At 38.0% G+C, this 15,872-nt stretch overlaps 2 protein-coding genes and 1 non-coding gene across 14 annotated transcripts in view; 1 reads left to right on the forward strand and 2 right to left on the reverse strand.

The window, feature by feature from the left end:
- The window catches only part of LOC109043419 (uncharacterized), a 143,232-nt gene that overhangs the window by 55,593 nt on the left and 71,767 nt on the right, over window positions 1-15,872 (forward strand). For 6 of the 9 annotated variants that reach the window (XM_072298250.1, XM_072298248.1, XM_072298251.1 and 3 more), the window contains exon 2: window positions 4,707-4,860. The exons of 2 other annotated variants lie outside the window; for them this stretch is intronic. The gene's annotated coding sequence lies outside the window, so the exon portion shown is untranslated. Of the gene's footprint in view, window positions 1-2,205; window positions 2,618-4,706; window positions 4,861-15,872 lie in introns of those variants that run through there. One more of the 9 variants, XM_072298249.1, reaches the window with a different exon arrangement.
- The window catches only part of LOC109043417 (uncharacterized), a 77,992-nt gene that overhangs the window by 31,790 nt on the left and 30,330 nt on the right, over window positions 1-15,872 (reverse strand). For 2 of the 4 annotated variants that reach the window (XM_072298245.1, XM_072298244.1), the window contains exon 1: window positions 10,314-11,255. The exons of 1 other annotated variant lie outside the window; for it this stretch is intronic. In XM_072298245.1, the coding sequence (XP_072154346.1) occupies window positions 10,314-10,388 (75 nt within the window). In that variant the 5' untranslated portion in view covers window positions 10,389-11,255. Of the gene's footprint in view, window positions 1-10,313; window positions 11,256-15,872 lie in introns of those variants that run through there. One more of the 4 variants, XM_072298246.1, reaches the window with a different exon arrangement.
- Window positions 7,471-7,543, reverse strand: TRNAM-CAU (transfer RNA methionine (anticodon CAU)). The gene has a single exon. It is a non-coding gene; the product is annotated as a tRNA-Met (tRNA).

Raw genomic sequence — 15,872 nt, forward strand, 5'->3', positions numbered from 1 at the left:
ATAACTAGGTATTCAATGAGTCAGTTACGAGATATACAGACTTGTGATTTTTTTATGAAATCCAATAAAGTAGAGAATGGGAATGAACGGAAAGCACATCCAATAGTGATATCCTTTTTATGTCGTTCATTCTGTTTTGATAATGCACATGGCTGTAGATAACTTTCCCGCCTTTGTTTCATTTGCAATGTAAGAATGTAAGTCTAAGGATGTAAAATTCGTTAACATTTTTCTCGTGACATTCAAACGCATTCTACTTCATTTTATAACACAAATATGTATTACCCAAAAAACACGATTATAGGTCCTGTGGAAATGACCCATTGGTGAGGGTAACATTATTCATATCAGTGTCACTTCACTGATTTTATCCTCTTACCTTTTCCTAGAATTTTACGTAGCGTTCTTCATATCATATGGAAAAAGTACCGTGATATTACATTAAATATGATATATTTTCCAACGGGACTGTGGAATATAATCAGTACGACGGTTTGACATCATTGGACCGGCTAGAAATTTGAACCCGGCGTCAATTGGTTGAACTAACGTCTAATAAACTTGCAGCAGCAGTTTTATTGCTCGGAGCGCTTCAACTGATTGGTAGTTTACGAGCCAAATCGTTCTGATAATTTTTGAATTCACTCACAGTCAGACGTCAACCCGCATATCCTTTCCGTTCATTTACCACCAAAAACCTCGCCTAATGTCTCATTGCAGTAGAAATACAAGTTTTGTCTTGATGCCATTCCTGATGGAGAAGATCAAGGAGAAGGATGGCACATGCTATTTGATTTTTTAAAGCCTATAGATGGGCCATTTAAAACAAGACCATGCGCCCACGGTCTCCTTAAAGGCAGTTGTTTATTTTTCAAAAATTCTTTTGTAAGAAACTACACGGAAAAATCCGCTTTATTCAAGTAGCTCCACTTCTTCTTATAGCCTTCCTCTTCATCTAACTTTCTTTTTTTGGGTGATTGCGGAGAGTGAGTGTCGTGAAACATGTTCATATAGCATAGAAAAAAGAAAAGAAAAAAAAGATGGTGCTACGCCCCACAAAAGTCTACCAAGGGCATGCCTTTCCAAATAGTTTAGGTTCTAGAATGTTCTAGATTTCTAGTAGGATAAAATGATTTAAAGCAAATATAAACTTTGGTCGTAAAGAAATTTGGTATTTATCATTTATATTTAGGTTTATATATGAAATCAAAAAGCTATCACAGATATTGTTCGACGCATTCTCGATGTTCTTGGTCACAATTCCTTCAATTCGCCGTGTATGCAATTTGTGTGCGGGTGCGTCCTAGTAGACCTTCTATGTGTAAATAGTTGCGTAAGATACGTTGCGAGCACATGTCTCGGGCTATACCGTTTTAACACTTATCAGATCGGTCGCACACACGCTTTGATCGTGACAAGTTTATCATAAAATTTGAATTAATAATGCATAGGACCGCCACCACATACCAGTATGGATTATCAGAGAGTAGTTCACAGTGTGGTAAAAATTACACCAAATATGATTCTTGATTTTCTGGAGATGACTGTCTTTGTAAAATGAAATTAAATAGTCTTAAATGAGTTTACAGGAAAATAAATAAAGAAAACAATTGTAATTCTTGATGGCGCACCTTTTGCGTATCTAGAATTTCGGATATACATCTGAGGGGACTACTTACTTTGTTCTTGAGTTAATGCCTTAGCTTTGCCTCTAGCTAGGCAAAATATAAAACTATCACCTTATTTTTGGAGCGTTAATTGAACTGTAAATTTTGGGAGAGGAAACTAATATTCCATCCATTAAAACTCTTATCTGCACGAGGAAAGTAATGGTACACATGCTGTTTCTAAAATTAGCCAAAAATAATAAACGAAGTGTGTTCAACGAGCCCATCACATTTTCTTCGGTTCAATGACAGCTATTGTCGCTTGGAAGAACACAAAGAGTGAGTTTTCCTAAATGTGCAAATCGTGGTTTACGTGAATTTTTCTTTGACTTTTTTTCGAGACTTTGCTCATTTTTAGCGTAAATTTGATGCCGTGTGTATGTTTCAAACCAGGTAGTCTCATTTTCACTGTTTTTTTTTTTTTTTTTTTTTTTTTTTTTTCATTATTTTTTCATTATTTTTTCTCAAGAGTTCGCAAAGTTTGAGAGACAAAATCCGAATCGACAACACTGAGACGAATAAAATTGCATCGGTTACAAACCCGAATCAGATAAATGGTCACTTCCTTTAAACGTGTCCTCCCTCCTGTCGCCGTAACATGACGTGCTCAATAGGTGCCACGTTGTAATAAAACTTGTATATTTTACTTCGGCTCATCCGAGCAATAACATAAATCCCCATCCGACAACGCCGATGCCGATTTTCCAAGCTGGGCATACATCTACGCACCTTTTCAAATTCAAATATTAGGTTAGGTAATAAAAATGATTATAGAGCAAGTGCCAATAGTGCCATGCATCTACTGCATGAACACAGTTTATCCCATGTGTGCATCGATTGTAACAGAATCACAATTATTGAATAGTCATATACCACGTGTATTCTTACACTAACTGTGAAACTTGTTTTCCTCTTGCATTCCGTTTAAATTTCATTTCCTCTTATTTCTGGTTTGTTTAAGTTTCATTTCCTTTCATTGTTTATTTTTCCTTTTTTTCTTTTTTTGCTTAGCTTCAATAGCCTAATTGGCTAATCCCACGCTTACCACACGCTTATTTTCTTTTAATTTTCAATCGTTTACCTCTAGATCTTCTTATTTGTGAAACCTGGGTTACGCCTAAAATGTAGGTAGAATTTTACTTTCGATTGGGAGAAAAAAAAAATCGTCGACCACGATAGGTTTAATATGGGACAGGGTTTAGTGAAAATTGTCTGGCGCGGCAAAATTTTTCTCCACAGGCTCGTAGGTACTCAAAATTTTCTTTCTCAGGTTGTATCATACACGGCTTTTCCGTTAAATCTTCTAACGAACAAACACGATGAGGTAGTGTGTCCCTTTGGGAGGAAAATTACCTGCAAATGAAATGTAAACTTAACACGAGTCACAACGAACTGATTTAAGATTGTTAAAAATATCGTTTCAATTTGAAATTTCCCCGAGAAAAGTGCAATTTATTTACCAGAGAGTTTAAAAGTTACAGAAAGTTTTAGGACAAATAATTGGTACTATAAATTCTGTCACTCATGGCAAAGATAAGGGATTGCTTTGAAAGAAAAAAGCTGGCGGGTCTAATAGTTTCATGCACGCTTCATGAATGCTGAAATAAGAGTTTGTCATTAATTTTTTATGTACAAGAGTACAAAATTGAAAGTTATCGTGCAGCCGTCACTTTACACACTTTCCGAACTTTCAGCATGCTCTGCTTTTTTTCAAACAACTTTGAGAAAATCTTTTTTCATGTATTTAGTAGGGTTCTTTTTTGTTTTTGTTTATTTTTATCACCAATTAAGTTTTGTTTTCATACTTACAAATATCTGAGGAGCCTTAAACGACCGACGACTAATTTTAGGAATCGACTGCGTTTATGATAGTTTTTACGAATTGAAACGACACAACATTACATCAGGAAAGCCATTGGTTGATATTGAGGGTGCTTCATGCTCTGTTCATTTGCTATACTTGCCGAGATGAGACTTCTTCATTCGGACTACTCGCTGAAATTGGGATTACGGGGTACCTTTTATATTCCGCTGGAAGAATAAAGTGATAAAACTCATTAATTTTCCATAGAGCTGGTCGAGATATGAGGTCATTGAGTTCGTCATCTAACTGACTAATTGTAGGGAAATTTTCTTCATTGAGCATAGGGTAACTCTTCATGACGTAATTTTAGCCTTGATTCTAAATTATCCCAAAGAGATGTTCAAAACTGAGAATTTTCTGTTATTCTCAAACCATTTTTACCTCGCTGTTTTATGATGTTATGATTACAATATGATCTCTACTTGATGCTCCCATTTTGATCATTCCTGCATCGCGTTCAACAAAACACAAATCATACTTGTCATTCGACAATAGAAAAAATTCCTTTTATTGTTTAAAAAGCTGTGGACAAATTTCCTCCATAAATCCGATTATGAACGTGACGAAGTCCTCCTTAAGAGCATGTTAAAGTAACGGGAGTAATTCATTTAAATTTGGCATCATTGTTTACACCCAGAGTTCCCACATCGCGTGATAAAGCTCGCCTATCTGATATATTGATTTATGTATAAAAATGTGCGCGAGCAACTACTACGGGAAATCTGGCAAGCAGTCGTCCGCAATGCTGCCAAAATTTAACGTCAAAATTCGCCTACTTAACAATGATTTACGAGTTCAAGGTGCGCGATATATCGAATGAAGCGAAGGAACCCCTCGACTGCATAAGTTAGAATGCATGCATCGAAGGGACATTTCATTGAATGAAATTATCGACGGTTGAAATAACCCATAGAATTTCGGATTATGTGGCATCTTTGGCGTAAAACCGTCATAAAAATGGAATAATTGCCTATGAGCTGGAACAGTTGCTGTGATACAGCGTAATGCTGTATCCTCGGCGAAAATTGGTGCACAGGTTTGCCAAGTCTCGGCGACAATCCTTTCATTTTGCATCGATTTGCATGGCAACGAGTTGTGCTTTTCCCGCGATCTAACACCCGTGTTTGTGAATCTGTCACACAGCCAAGTTCAATTCCCTTTTTTGTGTGTTTTAGGGCATACGCTCAAACTCCCTCGCGTGCTGAGCCACGTGTTCGGCTTGGCGGACCCTTTCCCCGAAAAGTTTAACCACTTGTACCTCCCTTACACTGTTTTTCCGGTTGTGTTTCTACCATCGGGACAGCCTGCACGTTTTGGCAAAAGCTTTCGGTGAGTTATATTCATTATTTCATTTCTTCTCGTCAAGTTTTATCGAGTTTGATGTGTTAGAGAATTTGCAGGAGTCTGAAATTTGATGAATTTCGTGTTTAAGTGGGAACTACTGCGTGAACTGATCACGAGGTTACCCTTAGGTCATGAATTGAACAATTATAGGAGAAGATATGACAAAATGATCTAATCTGCTAAAATACGTGTGTTTAAATGGGAAATGCTGCCAGATGACGTCACTAGGCGGTACATTTTCTCACTTTCAAGTATAATTTTTATACTATTTACCATATCAGAAAAAAATTATAAGAAATTCTGAGAAATCAACTCTTAAAGCACTCTCAGATGAAGTAATAGAAAATTTGCTTGCAATTTCTCCATGGGTTTCACTCGTGGAAAGAAGAGAATCGCTTAGATCCTTTACGTAGAAACAGTGATTGGTCGAACATGTATTAGAAGTCAAAGTAGAGCTTAAATTTTACTGAAATCTCATCTTATTATACTTGCTTTCTTGCACTTCGTCAATAATGAAGCACGCACAGGCAAAATGATGCTGATTAGATAGTTAGTGATGTTAGTTAGATGTGAAAGAACACCTCGTCTGCAAAATTGTACGAATACAATTTTTATTTTTATTTTTGGACCACCAGCCTAAAGCAAATAGCATATTTGATGTTCCCAAAGAGGGGATTTAAAAAAGGCGATAGGTACAGGAATAATCTACCCAAGATCAATGAGTGGAGTGCGATTTTTTTTCTGACATAAATCAGTGTTGGAATTTTTTAAGTTCAAAAATGATTTGCGTGGTTACGGATAGAGAGTTAAAAAAACAACACCATGAGTATGTCCCTAAAAGTAAATAAATAAAAGAGGCGCGAGTGATTGGCGCCCCACGCGAGTGGGTGCGTTTCACTCCCGTTGCGACAATCCGGTGACCATCCCCAAAGATCATTAAATGCTCATTAAATCAGGCATGTCATTATACCTCGATCCCAGCTCTTCTTGCTCTTTTTTTTTCGCGTGTCTGGAAGATAATCGATGGCCTACTCGTGGCAAGACCTTGACCTTGGAAGTCATTAGTGGTTGAAAACGCGGTTAAAGCGGGCGGCAGGACTGAATTCGATTAACATAAAAATGAGGATGAGGAGCGTGCCGGTGCCCCAATTAATCAGAGCAACCCATGCATAAGCTGCACTTCCGCAATTTTCGCGAGAACTTTCGTTTTTCGTTCCCCTCTCCCCCCGATCCCGCTATGATATCTCGCGCAGTTCACGTGACGTAAACAATTTAGTGCCGCCAATTCTCCCGCAGTGGAGTTGCCAAATTGCGTTCGTCCCTCTAATTCTGTGAGCTCACGCTCAAAAAGAAGAAAATAGAAATATTTCTTCGGTATCATTTACCTATCTCCTCCTCCTCTCCTCTCGGAGGAGGAGATCAGAAGGTGCCAATTGCCTGATGATCTCTGGGAGGATAGGGGGCAATGGCGATTGGGCGTCGCAGAGCGCGAGGCGGCGCTATAAAAGCGACTTTATGTATGTATCATTTACCTATACTCGCTTGCCTCTTCAACATTTTGTCGCTTGGCTGACATAAGGGCGTAACTACACTCTGGCATGAGCCCCCTGGCTTCCGTGTACAATTCAATGTTCTTCAGGGCTCATCTCAATGTGTATTACGCCCTTATGTCAACCAAGCGACGCTTTGATGCCTTATTTCGCTAGAGTTTCCCAGAATTGATCAACATACATCAACATTTTTATATCAGTAAGAACGTGGAAGTGAAATGTTAAGGTGCTCAATGCCCCAAGATTTGTGGTTTGAAAGAGAGCAGTGGAGGATAGGAGTCGTAGAGCGCGAGGGAGTGCTGTAAAGCGACTTATATGTATGTATGTGTATGTAAGAACGCGGAAGTCAAAATTCGAATTAAAATTTAGTTTGAAATTAATTTTTAAATTGAATTGCAGTGTGAATTTAACAAATCATTGAGCGGGGTATGACGCACAAGTGTCCCGATGACAAGATTTTCCCACTTACATTGGCAGATATCTTTATCACGGTGGAAACTTGCCATACGACAAAATAAGTACCTCGCTTCACTCAAAAAATTGTGCCTAGCCCCTGATGAATCTTGGAAAAGAGATAGGGATCGTTCACGATCGAACTCTGATTGGTAAACAAGAGTCCATTCAGAGTCAAATCAACGCATTTTCAACATGGAGTTAAAGTCTCAAGTTTTCATGCTTGAACAACGATTTGGGAGGCTAAGGTTAAATATTGATTGTGAATAGATCCTAATAACGTCTATCATGGAGTGATCGATTCTGGACAAAAATTTAACATTTTTAAGTCTGAATCATAAATTTGAGCGACAAAAACTACGTCGGACGGCAATGCAAAATCTGAAAGGTGACAGGCGAGTCTTTACGCCCTCCGTCGCGTCTATACTCCCATCATGTAGAAAAATGCTCGGTAATTTGGCCTGTAACTAAGAGCAAAAGCGTTGAATAACTTTGAGAAATGAGGTTTTTAAAATTTGTTTTGAGGACCCGAAAGGTGTGCAAAGAGACTTTGTTTTCCCAATGTACTCGGATGTGCGAAAACATAAAATTGTGCCTCGAGTGAGGATCGAACTCACGACCTTAAGATTATGAGACTTACGCGCTGCCTACTGCGCTACCGAGGCAGCTTGTTGAAGGCAATTATTTTTATTTATTTGACTATTTCCCATAATTACTTGAGAAAATACAATTTTTTTTTAAATTTTCCTTTTCAAATTTTCATTATGTGTTTAAACGCAATGAAGAGCGTCAAAAATATATAAGGCGGAATGAGCGGTCGATATGCATAATCGCGACTACACCAAAAACTTACAAACTTCATGATGTGGTTTATAGCCGGTATGAGGAAAGGCAGCATTATGCCTTTGGGTTGGGAGCCTTTTGAATTATCAAAAATTGGAAGTTTCATCCGCCCGACTACAAAGACCCACTTTCAGCTAAACTTGTAGTTTTTCATTCTAACGGGTTTTTGAAAACGCACATTTCGAACTGTGGGACTATATGTTCCCGGGAAACGTTATGTTTCTGGACGTTCCGGTCAAGATCTATTCAAAAAACTGACAAAAAACTGACAAAAAAACTGATATACACACACTTGGATAGAAAGTTTGAATTTTTTAGCCAACGTGCGTTGAATAACCAGAAAACTGAGAATCTCAATGCAAAAAAATGGAAAATTGCGCTCGGGTGAATTTTTTCCCTCTGCATTGAGCTTTTAAGTTTTTTTTTCTTTTTTTTATGTTGTTTAATGGCTCTGTGTCAAGCACCTGCAGCCAACTTTAGGAGATTTCAAGTTTACTAGTTTTGTAACGCACGTCGTCTAAAAAATTCCAAATTTCTGTCTATACGACTCGTGCGTCTACCGCAATCAGTTTCACGGAAAAATGAAATTGCTGATTGAACAATCGTGTAGTTAGAAAAAGAGTCCGACATGTTTCAATGTATTGACATGCTAATTTAACCACCCCCGTGGTAAATTAGCTTTCCACTATTATAAAATGTATGAAACTTGTCGAAACTTGTTGAATGTGTCTTGTTGAAACTTGTCGGGCATAATTTTTAACAATTCAATTGTTAAATCAGCAATTCATTTTTTTCCGTGTTGTGTACACGCACGGGCGCTTCAAAGAGCCACCAGAAACTTTTCAGACTTCTTCTCCGGGCATTCGAGTTTATCGAGAATGATTAATTTCTATCAGGGAGATTATGATGCATACTTCATTTTCATACTGTTTCACGATGTCATCAAAAAAATTAAAAATACGATCGATTGTCTTCAAGAAATCTCAACAAGTATGAGGTGAATATTCTTTCTACAAGGGGGTATGCTTTCTGACCGCTTCGCAGTTCAACCCCTCAAAGCACTTCATGTCTCAGAAATTGTGCGAAACGCGTTACTCTCAATTAAATTATTTTACATTAAAGAGGAAGATTTAGAACTTCATTTTTCCTATTCATCTGAAGAAGAATAATTGAAAATATCTTTCCAAAATTCCGTTCATTATTCTTAAGAGAAATTCTTAAGAGAATAAAATTGAAACGGAAGCATCGACGCGCACTGCAATTAAGATGCAAGTGTGCATATTCATACTCACGACTGATTGCCACAAACTCTAAAAAAAGTTTACTTTTGCAATCACCGATTCTTTGTTTAGATTCTGTTTATGGAAACGCTTAGACATCACGATTTTGAGTAAAGCGCTGACCGTTTTTATGCGCCATATTTACTCACACCGCTGAGAGTTGATGTATGTTGCTCGATTTCCTTTTCTGATCTTTTCCGAGGGCAGTAAAGTATTGTTCATGATATGCAAGTTCCAATCTATACATTGGAGGCTTTTGCGGAGACATACCAAAAAAAGTGTAGGAGGTCCATTAAAAAAGTACTACTTACCCATGCGGCTTTTGTTTATCCCCCACTTCTTTAGCTCGGAGATTGTCTTGTATAAAATCCATTGTTGAATGGAAGTTGTACTCCATAAGGATAGATGGTTTCTTTTTCTCAAAACGTGCAAAAAGTATTGGCAGGACGACGGCTCAAATGGTTTGCTCGCACATCCTCATTTTTCCCATGCAATCTACATTGATAACTTATTATTCGGAATATTTGATGTTATTCTTTTAAGTATCAAGAAGGATACTCAGATTCCGATTCTAAAATCCAGCACAAATAAGTTCGTTTTCATCGTTTTGTTAGGATCCGGATTGCCTGGCATTCATAAACCAAGCAATAATTTCTTTATCCAAGAGTTGATCGTTAAGAATTTATCGTCGCGTCTCCCCTGAGAAATATAATAAGAAACATAGAATGCTCACATTCAAAAACTACTCCCCCTGCCTGTACTTTCAAAGTGTTTTCACTTATTATTTGATTTCCGTCAAACTCTTTGACCTCTAATCATATTTTGTTATTTTTGGGGAGAAGGGGGGAAGGGGAAAAGGGGTGGGGGGCTGGTATTGCCCGGGAATTATTTTTTAAATACGATACGACGAATAATTTAATTGAATGTGACGACATCACCATCTGGCAACCAACTAAGGTGAGTTAACGGTAGTGTAAATACACGACATTTGCACTGCCCCATTCACAATGCAGGGATGTAAATTACACCAGACAAGCCAATCATTAGCAGATGTGGATTCTAGAGGCAGGCCGTGTAATGTTGATGGATGCGTGAGTAAATATTGAGTAACTGGATCTGCTCGCACCTACCACGAAGGAGCGGATCTTTATTCCTGAGGCACTTCCAATTTTTTTTTTCCAACGGAATGGATTTCGATTGGTGTTCTTCGCAGCAAAAATCTTCTCTAAGTTAAGAAAGGAAATTGTTGAAAATATTCACAGTCAAAGAATTACAAAAATTATACTGATATTTATCCAGAGGTCATACCCACCGTTACCGTAATGTCGTCCGAGAGCTGCCAAATTTTCCGTGATAAAACATGTATTTTGACGACAATCTCGCACATTTTTCTTTGAAATTTTCAGATATTTTAGATTAAATTGCGCACAAAATTGTGTAAACATTTTGGACAAAAATATTCAAAATTTTACCATAAATTTGGCTTCTAGTGAAGGAAATCTGGCAGCGTCTGAAGGCTCATACGGCGTTTTTCCTTATCACGGCAGCGTAATTATCACAACATGTTTGATCTTTTCGATAGAAATGAATTTTTTTATCACTGAAAGTTATTACTTGAAGGGAGAGCATTGAAGTTAACCTACTAGAAAAAGGAAGATGGTTATTCCAGTTTGTTAGAAAGTTAAGTTGACGGATTATTCTCTTCAGGGCCATTAAGAGGGCCCCGCGGAGCCTCTGTTTTTGGTCTTTGATTTAGAAATCCAAATTTTCCTTTTTCATTCGAAAGATCGTAAAAATCGCATCCTTTTTGTCAATTCTTTAAGGCTATTGTTACTATAAGTCACGTTAGATGGACTGAATACACTGCTTTTACAGATACGGTACTTTTGTTGTGGTAGAGCAAAAAGTTAAAGTTAATTTTTAGGCGAACAGAATCGTTTTCTTGTCATGGGTGGTCAACTCGAAGTAAGTCTCGTAGCTCACATCGCAGGGCACTAGGGCCAGAAAAGCAACTTTTAGGCTGAATTTCATGAACCATGCGGTGCACCGATAAGAAAGACATTAAGAAAATGTGATGTTGCATCTGATTGTATGCTAGCATCGGCTTGAAGCCTTAAAATGCTTGTCATGAAAAACAAAAAGAGAGACAAAATATATGAGGGAGAACAGGATGGACGAAAAATCTGTCTAGGGACAAGTTTAGAAGGAAGCGTTGCGTAATACGCAACAGCTACATAATAGAGGTTAACAAAAAGTGGGTTGACAATTCGTCCCCAAAATTTTATAAAGGGTGAAAAGTAATTACGCTTTGTTAGGTCCGTTTAGAATGACACTCTTATTCTTTCAAGGAGCAGAACAAAAAATGGTGCATTTTCCCCTTTTGTGTGGATTATTCCCCTATAAATATTCGTTGACTATTATACTTTTTCGTAATGGTTCATGATTGATGTTACCGCCCAGTCAAGCCTTCGATATTCTGAAAATTACCATATCATACAGCTCATTTATGTCCGGATAACAAATTTTAAATGAAAACCAAAAATTTTATTTTTTAGTCTCTCTTCAGGTTGTTTTGGCCGATGACCGACGACAAAATACCTAGTAAACGTAAACAATGCTGACACTAATACATGTTTAAGCTACTTTTAAAATGAAAATTAAATTTGAGAATTGATTATTTATTAATTAATTTTTTGAGGGCGCGGATGGTATGGCAGTGCCTCTTTAAATGGTACAGAACTTTTCGAAGTAAAAAGAAGTAGAACTTTTTTAGAAGTAGAAAGCATTCCGTGCATTATTTTTATTAAAAATAAATCATGCACTCCTTATTCGAGAAATATTTTGGATTATTTTTAGGGGTTTTCAAATGGGCTTGTGCTTGCTTGTCAGTCCGTCACTAATGCCCGGAATTTTTCCTCCTTTACGAATCCGATTACCAGTCATCATCCTCATTAAAATACCAAGTTCGGCTCACTTTAGAGTCCCGTCTCTGGAGAATTAATTGGCATTTAATCAAGACTAACGGATCTCTCACTTGTCCGCCTCGTTGTCTTGTGTCTTCAAACATTTTCGCTGGAAGTTCATCCTTTTGAACCGATACAATTTTTTGTTCAAAATGATCTGCAACCAGATGTTTTTACCGCGCACCATCCCAAGTGGCAGGGATCGCGATGAGTTGCGAATTGATCGGAATGTGTCGCAATTTTATCGACGATGATTGATTGCAATACTGTCGAGCAAAAAAATCGTAATAATATGAGGTAATTTTGATTTCATCGAACGCAATTTTATTTGAGTAAAAAGGATGGGCATCTGAGCAGAGCGTTACGAAACTTGTTTGATGGTAGCGAACGCATTGATATAGATGCGTTAAGGGGGAGTAAAAAAAATTGCTTTTTCGTTAATAGCTCACGAATGGTCCCTCAGAAGTATTATGCGGACATTTTAGTGGACACTTATTCCCCCCGCTGTCGCAGTCTATCCGATCCCCAGAGAGGACGACTGATTGTTTGATTGTTGGGTCATTCGACTGTTTTATTGACTGATTACACTCGTTGCCAGCTGATGGCCAGCCGGATCGAGCCATTGTATCCGCCGTGGCGCGTCGCGTCATTGCTGCGACTGTCACCACAACCAACGGCCCCTATTACCTAATCATACGCTTCGTGCATCCTGACCTCTCGCTGCTGGGGTCAAACACACCCGTGCCGATTGCATACCCCAATTTCAGGTTTTTATAGATCATATGGGTTCGCAAAGCACGAAAAAAAAGAGACACTGTTTTGGGCAAAATCGTCGCATGAAATGACCATTTCTAAATAATCAAGACGAGAACCTAATATCTTGGGATTCAGTTGCAATCCTGCCCTAATTAAATAGAAATGATCATACTATTCAATAAATTGAACGTATTACTGCCAAACGGAACTAAGTGCATTAAGACATGAGTCCTAAGACTCATCAGAATACATGCATAACAGGGATCACGCTATTATGCACATAGTTCTGCTTACGACATTTTCTTTCTGATATCACGAGAGGTAACCCGTGTACTTAGAAACAACAGAAACTACAACTTCGGCGTAATTTTAAGCCGTCTAATTATCTTTTAATATCGTCAGTTCATCTTAGAGACTACAACGTCTGAAGTATAGCGTCTTGAGGTTATTAGTACTATGATTATGAGACTAGTTAGTTTGATTTTATCTCAGGGTTTTGGATGCTTTATTGACTTACGCTACAATGACACGAAGCAGCGTAGAGTGGACTTCGCAGCTTACCTGAAACAAGAGTAAAAACAACAACAAAGTCAGTTAGTAAATGCTTACAATTTTTCTTTCATGAAAAACGGAAAATTGTTGAAAGGTGCACTCATGAAATTGCCGAGTTTCGGAAATGTATACAGTTTACAAATTAATGCCCTACGAGGTAAATTTTTTCCAGTTAAATTTTACTTTTAGAAGAATAATATCGTTTTTATGCAAATTTAAACTTATGGTTGGTTTCCAGCTTCACTGTTCGCTTAGACACTTTGCAATCTGCCTGAAATGATCCTTGTATGCTTGCAACATTTGCAATTCATCTATAAATCATCAATTAGATTTTGAGGAGGTAATTTACCTATTCCTAAATCCCACTCATGTACGCAACAACGCACATATTGCATAACCGCTCGATTGAAGGAGATTTTAGTTGGAGCACAAGAGCACCCCTCGGTCCTTTTCATCTTTTGTCGCATTTAATTAAAGTGTTTTGTTCGGGAAAGAATAGAGTAGAAAGAATTGCTTTGCTGGCTCATTTCCAACTCTAAATATCATTAATCTAATGTATTGATTCTCGTGGAAGCTCGCCTTGAACGAATGCAGAGATGCGGATGATGGCATCGAGGCGTTGTTTCAGGATAATATTTTTATATCCTTCCTCTCTTTTTTCTTTTTTTCACTGAAAATATTTTTGAGGCATCTTGAAATAAACAGAGCAAAGTCCATTTTGCTAATGAGCCCCAGATTGCGCAAGAACACTTGCAATACGGAACTCATTGGCAAAGTCGACTTCTTTTGGTTTCAAGATGCCTCATTTCAATTTAAGAGTTAATCAAAAATCGCAAACCTTTAAATCACACTTAACTTTTGAACCAATACTATTATTATAATGGAGCCCTGGGGCGAAGATACCAAGTATGATCAAAGTTATTCATTTTATGTTTTAAAAATTTTTGACCGATAATTTATATTGCTCTGAAAAATTTATATATCTAAAAGAAACGCGATGTTTTGCCACGGTCCACATTTTAAGACGGAAACTTTGTTAAATATTAAAACGATCTAGGCATCATTCGGAAAATTGATAATGTCGCAATAAAAATCAGCTATACTTCTCATCGGCATAATAGGCAACGCTGGAATTAACTAACGGCATGTAAGAAAAGCAATGTGCCCTAAATTAGTGTCGCATCTTGACGCCATAACTACTCAAATGATATTATAACGCCTGGATGCAAGGATGCAACTATTCGAACTCTGCGGATGTCCGTGTTGCATACGCACGGAGATGAAGGCGTTTTGACTGTCCACGCATTCACCACTTTACCCGCTGCGAGGCACCAACGGTGCGGTGGGCCATACTGCGAGGATCCAAAATCCCTAGGCTGAGCGCTTAAAATTTTGTGGGTTTCGCGGCTTCATCCTTCTCCTGACTGGGTGGTTCACCGTCTAGTTTTTGTCTACCGATGTGATAACGGTGCCGCATGGTTGGCGGATGAAGATAATTGCCTCGGTGATTCAGTTAAACGGATTTGCCGCTATGGGGCAGGGAAAGAGAAGACTGAAGCGAGGGTGGGGGAGGGGATAAATAAAAAAGGCAATACTGATACGACACACAGTGGATCGAGTCAATTAGAGAGGTCGGACATGAACTTTTAAACTAAAATTGCAAATTTTATGTTTATTTCGTCACATTTAACATTTCAAGAAGTGCTTTGTGAAGAAAATTTCACGAGGAAACCAATCAAACCACTTTTAGAACCTCAAAGTTTTGTATAAACGGAGTTATACAAGTTTGAAGGTTCAGAATTTTGTCCGACTTCTCCTGTGGAATTGATCCACTGTGCGACAGGGCTTTGGAACAGGACGAGTTGTCGAGTGAGTTCGTGTCTCACAGTCGGCCTCTCTCAAGTAGGTCTGTAGGTATCGTCGTCAGCTGGGACTCTAGCAGCCTAGGTTTTACCTTCAGTACGCAGAGAAGGCTTGAGTCTTGATCTGTGAATTTCACCGAATGTAGCTTTATAAATGCAAATGGAGATTCGATCAGAAAATATCGGATTGTATAGATTCAAACGCATAAATCCTGACATTCATTGTCCAAGGCTACCCCAAATATAGATACCTCAACTTTTTCTAAAACATAAGTAAGTTATGGGTGCATTTTTGCTCCACAACACTCACTGGAAAAAAACCCATTGGATCTAGAGTCCAGACTCTTGAAAACATTGACAAGAAAAAGGACTCTTGATTCAAACAGATTTAAGCTTATATCAAAAGGAAATCTCCTCAAATTAAGAGGCTTGGTTCTTGATTTAAGCTGAAATCTGATTGAATCAAGAGTATTTTTTCTTGTCGATGTTTTTAAGAGTCTGGACTCTAGATCCAATGTGTTTTTTTCCCAGTGCTGATAAGTAGCTAGCCGGTTAGGTAACTATCATTACTACTCACCCACAGAGCTTCTGGACCGAAAACTGTCTTTGATAAATGGTTATTTAAGAATAATTGTTATAATAACTTAGTATAACATCAAGCACGGTTATACAGCTGGCTCCCGCAATTTTTAGAAGTGTACGAGCCACAGCTTTTCACACCGTTTTCTCTTCATTGCA

This window comes from Bemisia tabaci, chromosome 3 (assembly GCF_918797505.1).
Source record: "Bemisia tabaci chromosome 3, PGI_BMITA_v3".
Classification (NCBI taxonomy): Eukaryota; Metazoa; Arthropoda; class Insecta; order Hemiptera; family Aleyrodidae; genus Bemisia; species Bemisia tabaci.